This window comes from Hevea brasiliensis, chromosome 11 (assembly GCF_030052815.1).
Source record: "Hevea brasiliensis isolate MT/VB/25A 57/8 chromosome 11, ASM3005281v1, whole genome shotgun sequence".
Lineage (NCBI taxonomy): Eukaryota > Viridiplantae > Streptophyta > Magnoliopsida > Malpighiales > Euphorbiaceae > Hevea > Hevea brasiliensis.
This window is the reverse complement of record NC_079503.1, coordinates 9770258-9783867: the sequence shown is the minus strand read 5'-3', so window position 1 is coordinate 9783867 and position 13610 is coordinate 9770258. Positions and strand designations below refer to the sequence as shown.

Here is a 13610-nt window from a genome sequence, read left to right as displayed (position 1 = left end):
GTATGTAAAAATGCTTAAATATAATATTTTAGTTGGAACTCTTAAGGTCAACAAAACCAATTATTGTATAATTATATTTAAATAATTACTTAAATATAAGAAAATAAATAAAGGTATAATAAGTATTTTTCATATTTTCATTAATTACGTCTCTCTTCTATATCTAAATATCACGAAGTAAATTAGATTTTTTTTTTCTATTTTTCTTTTTTTTTTTTTAATTTCTTTGATTCAATTTCTCTCAATTTCCTTATTCAATTAAGATCCAAACAAAAGGTAAATCTTAAATTGCAAGAGCTAAAATTTTGCTAATTTCCTTATTGCATACCCATATTACAAACGTAACAACAATAACATAAACCTCAAATCAAATTACCCAACAACAATAACATCCAAATCACATTAATAATTTCTTGATTTGCAAGAACAACAATAAAAGCAAGAAATAGATGGTATAGAAACAGTTGAGCCTGTCAAGCTTTGATGCAAACCTTGAGGCCTTGCTTGGTGGTTGCTTTTGATTTGTCGGCTTAGTGGTTGCTTGGTTATTGCCATGAGCTGAAGAATTCATCTCATGGTAGATATGATGACTAGGCTCGACTTAGGGCCCTGCTTGGAAACGTCGATGAGTCATGAGTGGGTCTGTGACTGTATGGGCAATGAGGAGAAGGAAAGAAGTCAATAAACATAAGTCTAAAATGAAGAATAAGAACTAAAGAGGCAAAGAGCGAGCAAGGGGAAATCATTGTTAACTCATGAGCAAAAGATGCCATCATCGTTGAGGCCTGAAAAACAAGTTGGCAAGGAAGACAGTGAAAATGAAAAGAAGATGAGGGAAAGGAATATATTTTGAGGCTTTTAAGTAATTAGTCCTGACTTTCTAATTTAAGCTTAAATTAATTCAAAATTAATAAAATACTATATATTTATATGATAAAATATTATTTTATATTTAATTAAAATTGAAATTATGTTTAAAATAAAAACCAAAAACAAAATCCAATTAAAAATCAAATGGGAATATGACTTTGGTTCGCAAATCAATATTAATTACAAAATTATGGAAAAATATATATATATAATTAATTTTATGTTAAATTTTCATACAGTATCAACTCGATGAAGAATCTAAATTGAATCAAAATAACAAAAAAAAATTAATTTGATACCATTTTAATAAATTCGATACAATTCTTTAATTTGATTTAAAATATTTAAAATATTTAAAATATGTTACTTACTTAGTTTAACATATTATTAAGTAATAAGCATGATCAAAACATTAAAACAATGCTATTATTATTTATGTTAATTGCATTTTGAATGAAATAAAGAACAACAACACTAAAAGAACGAAAAATGTGAAAAGGAAATTAAATAAAAGTAATAAAATTGAAGAATTGTATTAGCTTTCATAATTAAACTCTATTTTGGTAGATATTTTTTATATGTAAGAAGTACAATTTTTTTTAAATAAATATATTATAATAATATTAAAATTATATAAAAATAAATTAAATCATAAGTAAAAAGTATAATATATATATATATATATATATATATATATATATATATATATATATATATATATATATATATATATATATATATAAACATTGAGATTGTAAAAAATACTCTTAATTATTTATATTATTTACAATATTACAAATTTTAATGCTACTCACATATTGAACTACATTCCATATAAATATAATTAATTGAAAATTTTATATATTATTAATCGTTGAGATAATAAGAGAGAAAAAAATAAAAAAATTTCTTTAAGAATAATTCTATAATTACTTAGAAAGTAAGGCACAAATACTTAAAGAGTTTCTACCTAAATAGGATTGTTATTAAGTCTATTTACTCAAATTGAATATTTTAATACTTATACTTTTAACTAAATATTTTACAAAATTAAAATTTATTTTCACATGTTTAAACATGTTATTGCTTGGTTTAATATATATTTTTTTGAAACTTACTTAATTTAACATGTTATTTGTCACGACCCAATCTCACGGGCCGGACTGGCACTAGGACTTGTGCTAGTATAAAGTCCCCCGATGCCTATAGCAAGCCTTACTGTTCCCAATTTCATAACCAGGGTAAAAAACTGAAGCCCAACATGTAAATAAAATAAAATATTATATCTTTTTTCAGGTCAACCCAACCCGATAACTATAAAAAATTAAAACTACGGGGAGGCCCAGCTCAATCCTGATGCCATCACTTACAAACTATTTAACTATCACAAATTTTTTCATTTATTAATTCCCAAAACTTAAATTAACATAGTACCTGACAAGTGTAATACGACTGCCAACACATGCAGTGTTCTAGATTACAAATTTAGAAAATAATAATTCAAATAAATAACTGCTAATAAATCTGTGAGAAAGGAAGCAGGTTATTCTGAAAAAGAACTCCTCCTGAGCCTGAAAAAATAGGGTGAACAGGAGTGAGCGTTCAAGTTACAGAGTAAGATATTGATTTTAAAAATAATTTCTATAACTATTTAATTCTAATGCATTCCTAAGGATGAAATGCAATACCGATCAATAATTTTCATCAAATTCAAACAATATTCAACTAAATAATAATTTGGAGCACTCACACACACATATACCATATCAAATAAAATACATATGGGAGCTAATCCCCTATACTGCTCTCTTAGTCCAAAACCTGCCAGCGAGATTAACTCGAGTCGGACTTTCGCTTAATAATCTAATTGCGGAGGTCAGCGAGATCAACTCAAAACAGTACTCACCCCGACTTCCTCAAAAGAACCGGGCCCCAAGTGAGACAAGCTTAAGCCGACTTGCCCATCTTACCCATATTTATCACACCACACCACACGCATATCGACACACGCACACAGCTCTAAATTACCCTAAGGTGACATCTACATCCATTTTTGCAATTAAGAAAATACAACATAAAATGTGCCCAGTATTTAGTTACATACATATATTTATATATGATGTATGAGCATGCCTTGAATATATAATAATATTAAAATTGTAATTAAAATCAATATCTACTCACAAATTAATCGTTGATCACCGAGGAGGCTGGGCTAAGGAGGAGGAAGGTCAGACTCACCTAAACATTATATCAAAAATTTTATCAATATTTATTCAAACAAAACTTTAAAGAGTCAAAGAATAAATCCTAAGTTTTAACGAAAATCCGGTAGAATTTTCCCTATACCTAAGACCTACCCAATCTGCAAAATGATCCAAATAATACTTTTAAAATCACAAATCTCATCAACATCACATGACCCTCTTTGGCTCTCCAATCCAAGCAAATCTCACAAAATCAAAAAATTGCATTTTTGCCTCTAAAACTAATATTTTGCAAAAATCATTCAAATAAGCTCTAAAAATTCTAAAATTTTATCTTGCGGTCCTTAATAAGGTTATAAGACTATTACAAAAAGAATTATAATTTTTTAATCACCCATGAATATTTTATGAATTTTTATTCTAAACTCAATACTAGGTAATTAAAGAAACTTAGGGTTCAGGTTTACCTATGTTGATTCTAATACTTGGAACTCATCCGAGGCGTCTGAAAATGCTAGAATCGACTATAATATTGGCCACGGTTTAGGACGGACCACCGGGCCACTGGATTTGGTCAAAAACACAATCCCGACGTTTGGTGAGCTATTATTGATTGGAATGCACCTAAATTAAGCCCAAAAATTGTCAATAATTATCATAAAATTATTTTTAATTTTTTGAGAATTGACAGGGCCCAAAAATCTCACCAAGTGACTTGGGCCATCCGATGATAGTCTTTTTCAAATGTTGTCTGATTGGAGCGGGGTCGGTCCCATATCAAAAATTTCGTCGCCCTGAGTCCATCGGTGGCCTTAAATTTCTAATCCAATGATCGAATAGCCGAAAAAGTGACCGAAAAGCTTGAAACCCATGTGTTTCCTTCCAACTTTTCCTCGATGATTCTCCTTTCTCTGGCCACCAAACGGAGTGCCACTGGTCCCATCTAAAATCCTGTCATCTCAGGAATTCGTGGCACTTAGAATCACAAAAAATGGCCACCGGAATCGGCCGAAAAGACATCAGAAAGTTGGGCCCCTCTTTGCGTGACTTTTCTCTCTCTCCTCCTGTCTGATGCCTCGCCGTCGTCATTCGTGCAGGAGGGATGTGGGGGAAAGTCATGCCAAAGGTGGGTGGTTGAGGGTTGTAGAAAAAAATGGAGGGGAGGGTGGGGGAGAGAGTAGACTAGAGACAGAGAGATAGGGGGGCCTTGCCGAAAAAATATCTGATTTTTTTTAATCTTTTAATTACATAACTAGTCCTTAAACTTTTTCATATTTTTCAATCAAGTCCAAAAATGAAATTTTTGTGTATAATAATAATAATAATAATAACAACAATTAAATTAAACCTTAAAAATTAAGTTTGAAAATAATGAAATAATAATAATATATATTTTTTGAAAGTTGATTTAACATTGGTTTATAAAACCAACCATTCAATTAAAATTGGCTATTTTGAAATGATATTAAAATACTTTATAAAAATATGAAATTTATATATTATTATTATTATTATTATTATTATTATTATTATTATTATTATTATTATTATTATTAAATTTTCAAGTTATTACATTATTAAGTAATAATATGATCAAAGTTTAACATGTTATTAAGCAATAAACATGATTAAACCATTAAAACACTGCTATCCTTATTTATGTTAATTGCATTTTGATTGAAATAAAGAACAAAAATACTAAAAGAATGAAAAATATAAAAAAGAAATTAAATAAAATTAATAAAATTGAAGAACTGTATTACCTTTCATAATTAAATTCTATTTTAGCATATATTATTTATATATAAGAAATATGGATTATTTTTTAAAATAAATAAATTATAATAATATAATATTATTTGCAAAAAAATTAAGAGAAAATTAAATGAAAATAAATTAAATCACAAGTACATTAGAAATTTAATTTTTTAAAATTTGATCAATTTTTAATAAAAAAACTTAAAAACAAAAAATTTATTTTTTCTTTAATTTTTATATTTTGAAAAAAAAATAATGAATATTTGATTGAAACTTGAAGTGTTTCTAATTTTACTTTTTTATGTTTTTTTCTTAGGCTATTTTTTCAATTAATTACTAAAATTTATTTCTTTACTATAATATATGAAAATATAAATAATAATAGCATATATTAATAAATAAATTAAGATATAATTCTTTTAATTATTTATAAAATTATTTATAATTTATTTTTTATTACTATTTTATTTCTGTAATTAATTTATAATATGATATTACAATTTGTATATGTATCTATAATTTATAATTAATATATATGTAAAATTATGAATGGCGAGGAAGCTCATACATTTTTTTTTTAAATAATTCTATTAATAATAATACATAGTATTTTTAACTCTCTAAAATATTTTAAAATTTTAGTTTTAAAATTAAAAAAACAAAAAATAAAATTTGAGTGAATATTTTTATAATTAAAGGAGATTAAGGATCGCAACGGGTAAATACCCGCGAAAATCACCTATCCAAACTTAATCAATATTTTCAAAATCTGAATCTGTTCTAATATTATCAACTACCTAAATTCATCATAAAGCCAATTATTATAAAAAAAATATCCGAATCCATTTAATTTTATATATTTTAATTAATAATATATATATAATTATTTTTATTAATAATTTATATTTTAAAATTTTCAAAAAATATTTAAATTATGTTTTATTTAAAATAAAATATAAATATTACTATAAAGAATATATATTTTATATTTAATTAAGTATTTATATAAATGGATTCAAGTAACGAATACCTAATATGTAAAATCTAAATCCGATCTGAATCTATCACATGTATTATTTTTCAAATCCGAATACGTTTCAAACCTAATTATATACTATCTAAACTCGTGCTATTAGAGCTCAGTTGGATCGAGTACTAGCCAAAATCTGATCCGTTGCCATTCTAATGAGGTGAACTCCTTTCTATGATTTTAACTTAAATGTTTAGTAATTTCGAAAAAAAAAGTGTTGAGTAATATTAGTATTATATTTTTAGTAAAACTAGGATTATATAAGTATAGTTTGATTAGAAAAAAAAAAAAAAGCTAGTTCCTCTTTTATTTATGAATTAACAAAAAAGTTTTATTATTAAATAAAGGAAAATATCTATATTTTTTAATTAAAAAAACTTCATTATATTATAGATTTATTTTAATTTTTAAACATTTACATTTCTTATATTTTTAAACATATTATTATATTTTTTTATTATATTACATTTAAGTTTGCAATTTTGTTAATTTTATATGTTAATAAATAAACTAACTTTTATGAAAATATGATCCTATAAGAGAATAATTCTTTATTTAATAAATATTTTATTTATATAATTAATTAAAATAACATAAAATTAATATTTTAATTTAAATAACTTAATATAATATTTATAATACTATAATAATATTATATTATATACAAAATTAATGAAAAATTATGCACCAAAAATTAAATTACGAGTTAATATAATGATGCACATTTAGAAAAATTAGCAATATTTGAAAATATGAAATTAACATTTATAATAAAAATTGAAAAGCATTATTTTAATTTTTTATGAAAAATGGACTTATTTAAATTTACATGTAATGTTTTGAATTTATTGAATTAAAAATTAAATTTATTTAATTTTAATACAGTTATCATTAACATTTGCTGACATATATGTCATTTAATAAAAAATATCACTATTTTATTTAAAAATATAAAATATTTAAAATTTAAATAGTATAAAATACTTAAATTTTCATTTTAACTAATTTTTTATATTCTTTTAATTATTAGTTATAAAAAATATTTAAAATTTAAAAATAAAAAATATTTATTAAAAAAATTAGATGATTGATTTATCTAATTATTTAAAAATATTTTATTAAATTTAATTATTAGTATTAGATAATATTTGACTTAATAATTTTATTTTAGTAATTATTAGTATTACATTAAAAAAACACATTTGCCTAAAAATTAAGGTAATAAAAATTTCTACAGGAATACCCATTATATCCCTTATCGTTCAATGACAAATCAATAATAATAGTATTTAAAATTTTAATAAAATTTAATTTATATTTAATATAATTAATTAAAAATTTTAATATATTTTATAAATATAAAAATAAAATAAAAAATAATTCATACAATGCACAAATAATACGGCTAGTTAACTGGGTCGGCCTTCAGTCAACAGGCTCTAAAAAACCCGCGGCCCAATGCTATAGGTATTATCTTCTTTTGTATTTATTATATTAATATAATTAATAAATACAAAATATTTATATTAAAAATATATTCAATTCTATTTTATAATAATATAAGATATTAGACTTTCATCTTATAAATAAAATTATTATAAAACATAATTATTATTTGTCAATAATAAAATCATTTAATTAATTCAATTAAAATAAAATTTTAATAATTCAATATATTGAATATTGGTTATGAATATATAATTTATTTTAAGACTAATTAATATAATTAAAAAAATAGTTAATCCACATCTAAAAAAAGCCTAATATCATTCTTATAATAATAGGTGGAGTACATAAATATATACACATTGTTTTAAAATATTTTTTAATTGTTAAAAAATAAATTAAATTTATTATAAATTATATTGGAATTTAAGAGTAAAGTAAATTTAATCATATATTACTTATAAACCAAATTTATATGTTTAATATATTAACTCTAAATAGATATTATAAAAAACATTTATAGATATTATTATTATTATTATTATTATTATTATTATTATAAAAAAATAATTATATCAATCAAAATTTTACTATTTTAAAATAGTGTTTATAGTTAAAAGAAAAAGAGATATATTGTTAAAATGGATGAACAATATGTTGTCATTATACTTTTATTGTAATGGGATGAAAGTTTGATATTCTTTAATATAGTGTTAATGTATGAATTAAAATTCATTTTGTTATAAAATAAATTCGTTTTAAAATTATTTAAGAAATATAATAATAATAATAATTAACACAAATTTAATAATTAAAAAATTAAAATAATAACAATAAAAAAATAAAATAGTTAATAAATAAAAAATAATTTTAGAAATTTAATTAATAAAATAAAACATCTAAATATTCTTTCTAGCTTAAAAAATTTAACTAATTGAAAACAAAATCGGGTATTATGTTAAAAAATTTGACGATATATATTTTGTAAAAATTAAAAATAAGATATTTGTTTTTAGTAATAATATAATAAATTATTAAAAAATAAAGACATTGAAAATAAAAATCCACAGCAAAGTAATTGATCACAACAATTATTAAACAATAAATTACACTTTATTATAAATAAATTTGTTTCAAAATCATTTTAATAATAATGATTAAATAATTTGTAAGTATTTAAATTAAAATAAAAATTGAGATAAAAAATAATCTCTCTCTCTCTCTCACTCTCTCTCTCTCTCTCTCTCTCTCTCTCTCGTTAACCCATATGTTATACAAAGAAATAAAATTGAGAGTTTGTTGGACATTGTTTGTGAAACTAATACTGAGAAATTTATTTTTTTTAAATATATTAATTATAATATATTAAAAATAATTTAAAATTAAATTTAATAAATTTTAATTATAGTAATATTAAAATAATAAAATTATTTTTTAAAATTATTTTTTATAAATATTTAAAATAATGTTTTTATATAATTTTATTAAAAATTAGTCCTTTAAATTCAATAAAAAAATCAAAAAGCAGACTAGAGAGGACTTTTTACCTATTTAGGAACAGTAAAAGATGCCTCTCCTTGACGACGACGACGACAATAATAATAATAATAATAATAATAATAATAATAATAATAATAATAATATTAACAATAATAATGATCTCTCCCTTCTCTTTCTAACCTCAGCTTATCATTTATTCTGAAAGCGCAAAAAAAATCAACGAGAAAAGATAACGCCATTGCTACAGCTTAGCTCCGAGTAGGATAAACTCCTGAAAATGAAGGGCTTGATTCAGCTACCTTACGATGCTTCTGTGCGGGTTTTATTAGCTTCACTGGAACGAAATTTGCTGCCAGACACTGTCATTAGGAGCCTTACTCGACTGCTCTTGGCCTCCCGTCTTCGTTCTGGCTACAAGCCTTCCTCTGAGCTCCAGCTCTCTGACCTCCTCCACTTAGTTCATTGTAATGCTTTTTCTTACAGTATATATATATATATATATATATATATATATATATATATATATATATATATATATATATATATATATACCCTTTTTTCTTTTTCTTCTTTTTAGATCTGATGTATGTATGAATTGTTTTTGTAGCTCTCAAAGAAATGCCTATAGCTATCAAGACGGAGGAGCCCAAAGCTCAACATTATGAATTGCCTACTTCTTTCTTCAAGTTGGTTCTTGGTAAAAATTTAAAGTACAGGTATTATTTATTTTTAATGCATTGCAAATACAGTGGAATTAATCTATTTCCCTTTTGTCTTTGTGAATAGACACAAGTACTTTGTTTATTAGCAATTAGCAGTTCTATGGCCATGAATCATGCTAGTCTCCCCCCTCCTTTGGGATTTTTTTTTTTTTAACTTTTTGGGTGAAGAAATGAACGATAACAACACAATCAAGGAAAAATAACAATGGGATCGAACTTGAAGACCTTTTGATTTCTAAGGAACAAGCTTTGGCTAGTTTACCACTAGATTAAGGTCTTATTGGATACTAATTGGACATGTTTGGTTCACTTAGAAAGGGAATGGAAATGAAAAACAAAAATTTGCTTGGATCTCCTAGTCTGGTCATGCTCTAATTTTAGTATAAAATTTAATGACAATCTTAAAAAATTATTATTATACTTAAAAGTCATTTTCACCTAAATTTAAGTTATTCTAATATAAAAATTTTGTAAAATGTCTAAAGTTGCTGTGTACCGAATAATGAGAAAATGGACTCTTGTTACAGGAACTGCATTCCATTATCATTTCTAACCAAAAGCTACTTTGTTTTGGTGGAGCCCCTGATTACTCTCTCCATTTATGACTGCTATTTTTCTGGAAATTAGCTTTTGTTCCAATAAATTCAATACTTTGCCCTCAACTATTGGTGGTGCTATGCAAGTACACAACAGAAGATCTCTTTGTGCATCTTCTCCTCAACATATTTATCACACAGTATTATTGTTGCTTTTGTCATCTTCAACATTTCTCATGTTATGTGAAAACTCAGAGGCATTAGGCAGTCAACATTTCCACTGATATTAGTTTTTGGATGAACATTTGCTTTGATATTATATGAAGTGATTTTGTTTATATGTGAACAAATGCAGTTGTTGTTATTTTTCTGATAAATCAAACACCTTAGAGGATGCTGAGAAAGCAATGTTGGAGCTCTACTGTGAAAGGTCACAGCTAACAGATGGCCACACTGTCCTTGATGTTGGATGTGGCTGGGGGTCACTTTCCTTATACATTGCCAAAAAGTACAGCAATTGCAGGATTACTGGGATTTGCAACTCAACAACCCAGAGAGCATTCATTGAGGAGCAGTGTCGGTATAATGCTTAATACATTAGCAATATATCATTCACTTCAAATGGTAGATTTTGTGTCAGATATATAGTATTATCTAATAAAAAAAAACGATATTGACCATTTTCTATTAATAAAGTAATATATTCTTGGTTTCTTCACAAATTGGAAGCTGAGGATCAGCAGATGATCCAAACCATTTAATCACCCTTTTCTGTAGGGAACATCAGCTGCAGAATGTAGAAATCATTGTTGCAGATATTAGCACATTAGAAATGGTGGCATCCTATGATCGTATATTCTCCATTGAAATGTTTGAGGTGAGTGCTTTTCATGTCACACTACTGATGCTAAGATTTAAGTTGATATGATTTGATAATTGGTTTTGTCCTCTAATAGCATATGAAAAACTACAAAGATCTTCTTCATAAGATATCCAAGTGGATGAAACAGGATAGCCTTCTTTTTGTGCATCATTTCTGCCACAAGGCATTCGCTTACCACTTTGAGGTATGACTATTTGTTGAGCACCTGCACATGTATGTTTGATCTACTTAATTTATTTGAAAGGCTACTGATGGGCGTATCCGCAAGTATACGGGTCATCTCAAGTAATAGAGTGATGAATCAAGTATCGTTCCTACGAGATTTGTCGTTTGAGTACCAAACTATGAATGAAGCAATTATTTGGGCTAATGATTGGTGAATAAATGGTAAATGTAAATGAGCAAAGTAAATTGATTAATCTAATTGGAATGGGTAAAGAGTAAGCAAATAAAATCTAAATTTAGATGTAATTATACTAAATTAATTATACTTTCGTACGATATTTGATTAATTTAAAACCCATTAAGTTTTGTAATCAATCATTAATTCCTCTTAAAACCCTAGTTTATTTCTAAATCTAAGTAATTTTAAGTTCCAATCCTTAATTATCTATCAATTACTTTCACGTTTCGGTCCTTCAATCAAAGATTAACATAATACCCAATGGGTACCAACATTAGACAAGTAAAATAAGCACGCAAGGAAGGAATCAAAACTCATTTTTATATAAAATATGGAAATATCCAGTCCAAATCTACAAATTAATCTAAAACATATTTCCCAACTCTGAAATCCAAATAGTTTACTTACTCATATTCATATTGGTATTTACAAGAAAGATTGATGGGAAAGTAAAGAAAAATATGATAAGAGGACTAAAAATAGAAAAACCCAGGTAGAAGAACTAAAAACTCTAATTTCCGGAGCTCCCAAAGATGGTTGCAGCAGCTCCTTCCTCAGAAAAATGGGGTCCTCCTCCTCTCTCTATTTATAATTTTTTTTCTTTTCTTTGTTTCTTCCTATTTCCTCTTGTGGCAAAAGCTAGAAAATGATGCTTTTATATGGTCCCAAAGGTTGCCCTAAAAATAGATAAGAGCCAAGGAGTGGATAGGAAATGAGGTGTAAAATTATCCAAGTCAGCAGCATTATTCACGTTCTGGGCAGTCTGCTTAGGGTACTGCTTAACCCTAAGCAGCTTCTTCAGCAAATTTCAGCCTCTGGTTGCACTGTCTGCTTAAGGTTAAGCAGACCCTCAGCAAATCTCGGCAGGCTTGGAATAAAATGGGTTTTTCTGCTCATGCTTGACTTCCAGCTTGACCTGTGCTGCACCTTAAGCACTGCTGCTTACCCTAAGCAGGATCTCAAGCAGGATCTTAAGCAATTCTCGGCAGGTTTTGGGATGAAAGCTTGAATGTGTAGGATTTAAGCTGTGCTTGACTTGCCGGTTGACCAGGCTTGAGGTTAAGCAATATGATATATCCTAAGCAACATCGTAAGCAAAGTCTCAAGCAAATTTCGGCTAACTTGATCTTTCAAGACTTGATTTCTTTAACTTTCCTCCATACTCAAAGAGCTCCAAATTTCTTCAAATCACTTTCTAATGCACTCATTGACCCTCAATTTGCCAAAAAAACCTATTAAAAACAATAAAATTATAAAAATCAAATTTAAAGTAACTAAAGTTAACAAATAAGCTAAAATAAAGCTAAAAATATAAAATATATTAAAATATAAGGGTAAAATGGATGCAAAACTACCCTAAAATGTCTATATGAAATGAGTGCAACAGCTACCTCTTGCATATCTAATAACATACATTCCATCTTCTGTTTCTATTCAGGATATAAATGAAGATGACTGGATTACTAGGTATTTCTTCACTGGAGGAACAATGCCTGCTGCAAATCTGTTGCTTTATTTCCAGGTCAGCTCTGCGTCTCTCATCAGCAAACATATCTTTTCCTTCTACAGCATAAATTAATCTAGGTTCAAATAGCGATGACTAGTCATGTGCCAGTGGATAAGAATACTAAAGCTAAAGAATTCATAAATAAAGATGTACAGCATAGCCACATCAGATCTTATCAAGACTTATTCTTTCTGAAAACTTATGCGCAGGATGATGTTTCTGTTGTCAACCATTGGCTTGTGAATGGGAAACATTATGCACAGACAAGGTGAGGATGGATAGTAACCCTGCAATTTATTGTACTTTCCAGATTTATCATTCTCCTGTCTTGAGGCAATAGACGTGCCTAATTTAATTTTATGATTTACTGAAAACTTGTAGTGAGGCGTGGCTCAAAAGAATGGACCAAAACATGGCTTTGATTAAGCCAATAATAGAATCAACTTATGGCAAGGATCAAGCTATCAAGTGGACCGTCTACTGGAGAACATTCTTTATTGCAGTTGCAGAACTTTTTGGATACAACAATGGGGAAGAATGGATGGTTGCACTATTCCTATTTAAGAAAAAATGAGCATGAAAAAACTCCTCCCAGTTAAAAGTTTCTCTTGTTTGAATTAAATAAGCCAAATTTGATGGTAATTAGTCGCCAATCACTATTACTATTGTATTATTTCTAATATATTTTGACTAGTTTTTAACTAGGTCAAACCAAGTTCTTCTTAATCATCCGGTTGCTTGCAGTTCA

At 26.3% G+C, this 13610-nt stretch overlaps 1 protein-coding gene and 2 long non-coding RNA genes across 5 annotated transcripts in view; 1 reads left to right on the top strand and 2 right to left on the bottom strand.

Moving 5' to 3' along the window:
• LOC110658013 ((S)-coclaurine N-methyltransferase-like) overlaps positions 1-13610 on the top strand; it is a 26701-nt gene extending 13091 nt beyond the window's left edge. Inside the window, exons 1-8 of one of the 3 annotated variants that reach the window (XM_058129836.1) lie at positions 8972-9275; positions 9419-9527; positions 10425-10649; positions 10847-10946; positions 11080-11136; positions 12794-12877; positions 13072-13130; positions 13244-13610. In XM_058129836.1, coding sequence (XP_057985819.1) covers positions 9089-9275; positions 9419-9527; positions 10425-10649; positions 10847-10946; positions 11080-11136; positions 12794-12877; positions 13072-13130; positions 13244-13436 — 1014 coding nt within the window. In that variant the 5' untranslated portion in view covers positions 8972-9088 and the 3' untranslated portion in view covers positions 13437-13610. Of the gene's footprint in view, positions 1-8971; positions 9276-9418; positions 9528-10424; positions 10650-10846; positions 10947-11025; positions 11137-12793; positions 12878-13071; positions 13131-13243 lie in introns of those variants that run through there. The other 2 variants (XM_058129834.1, XM_058129835.1) reach the window with 2 other exon arrangements.
• Positions 289-1122, bottom strand: LOC110658007 (uncharacterized). Its single transcript, XR_002495477.2, has 2 exons — positions 754-1122; positions 289-648 (listed from the first exon to the last, which is right to left on the bottom strand). It is a non-coding gene; the product is annotated as an uncharacterized LOC110658007 (long non-coding RNA).
• LOC131170569 (uncharacterized) lies at positions 2247-3095 on the bottom strand. The gene is made up of 2 exons (XR_009141352.1): positions 3055-3095; positions 2247-2441 (listed from the first exon to the last, which is right to left on the bottom strand). It is a non-coding gene; the product is annotated as an uncharacterized LOC131170569 (long non-coding RNA).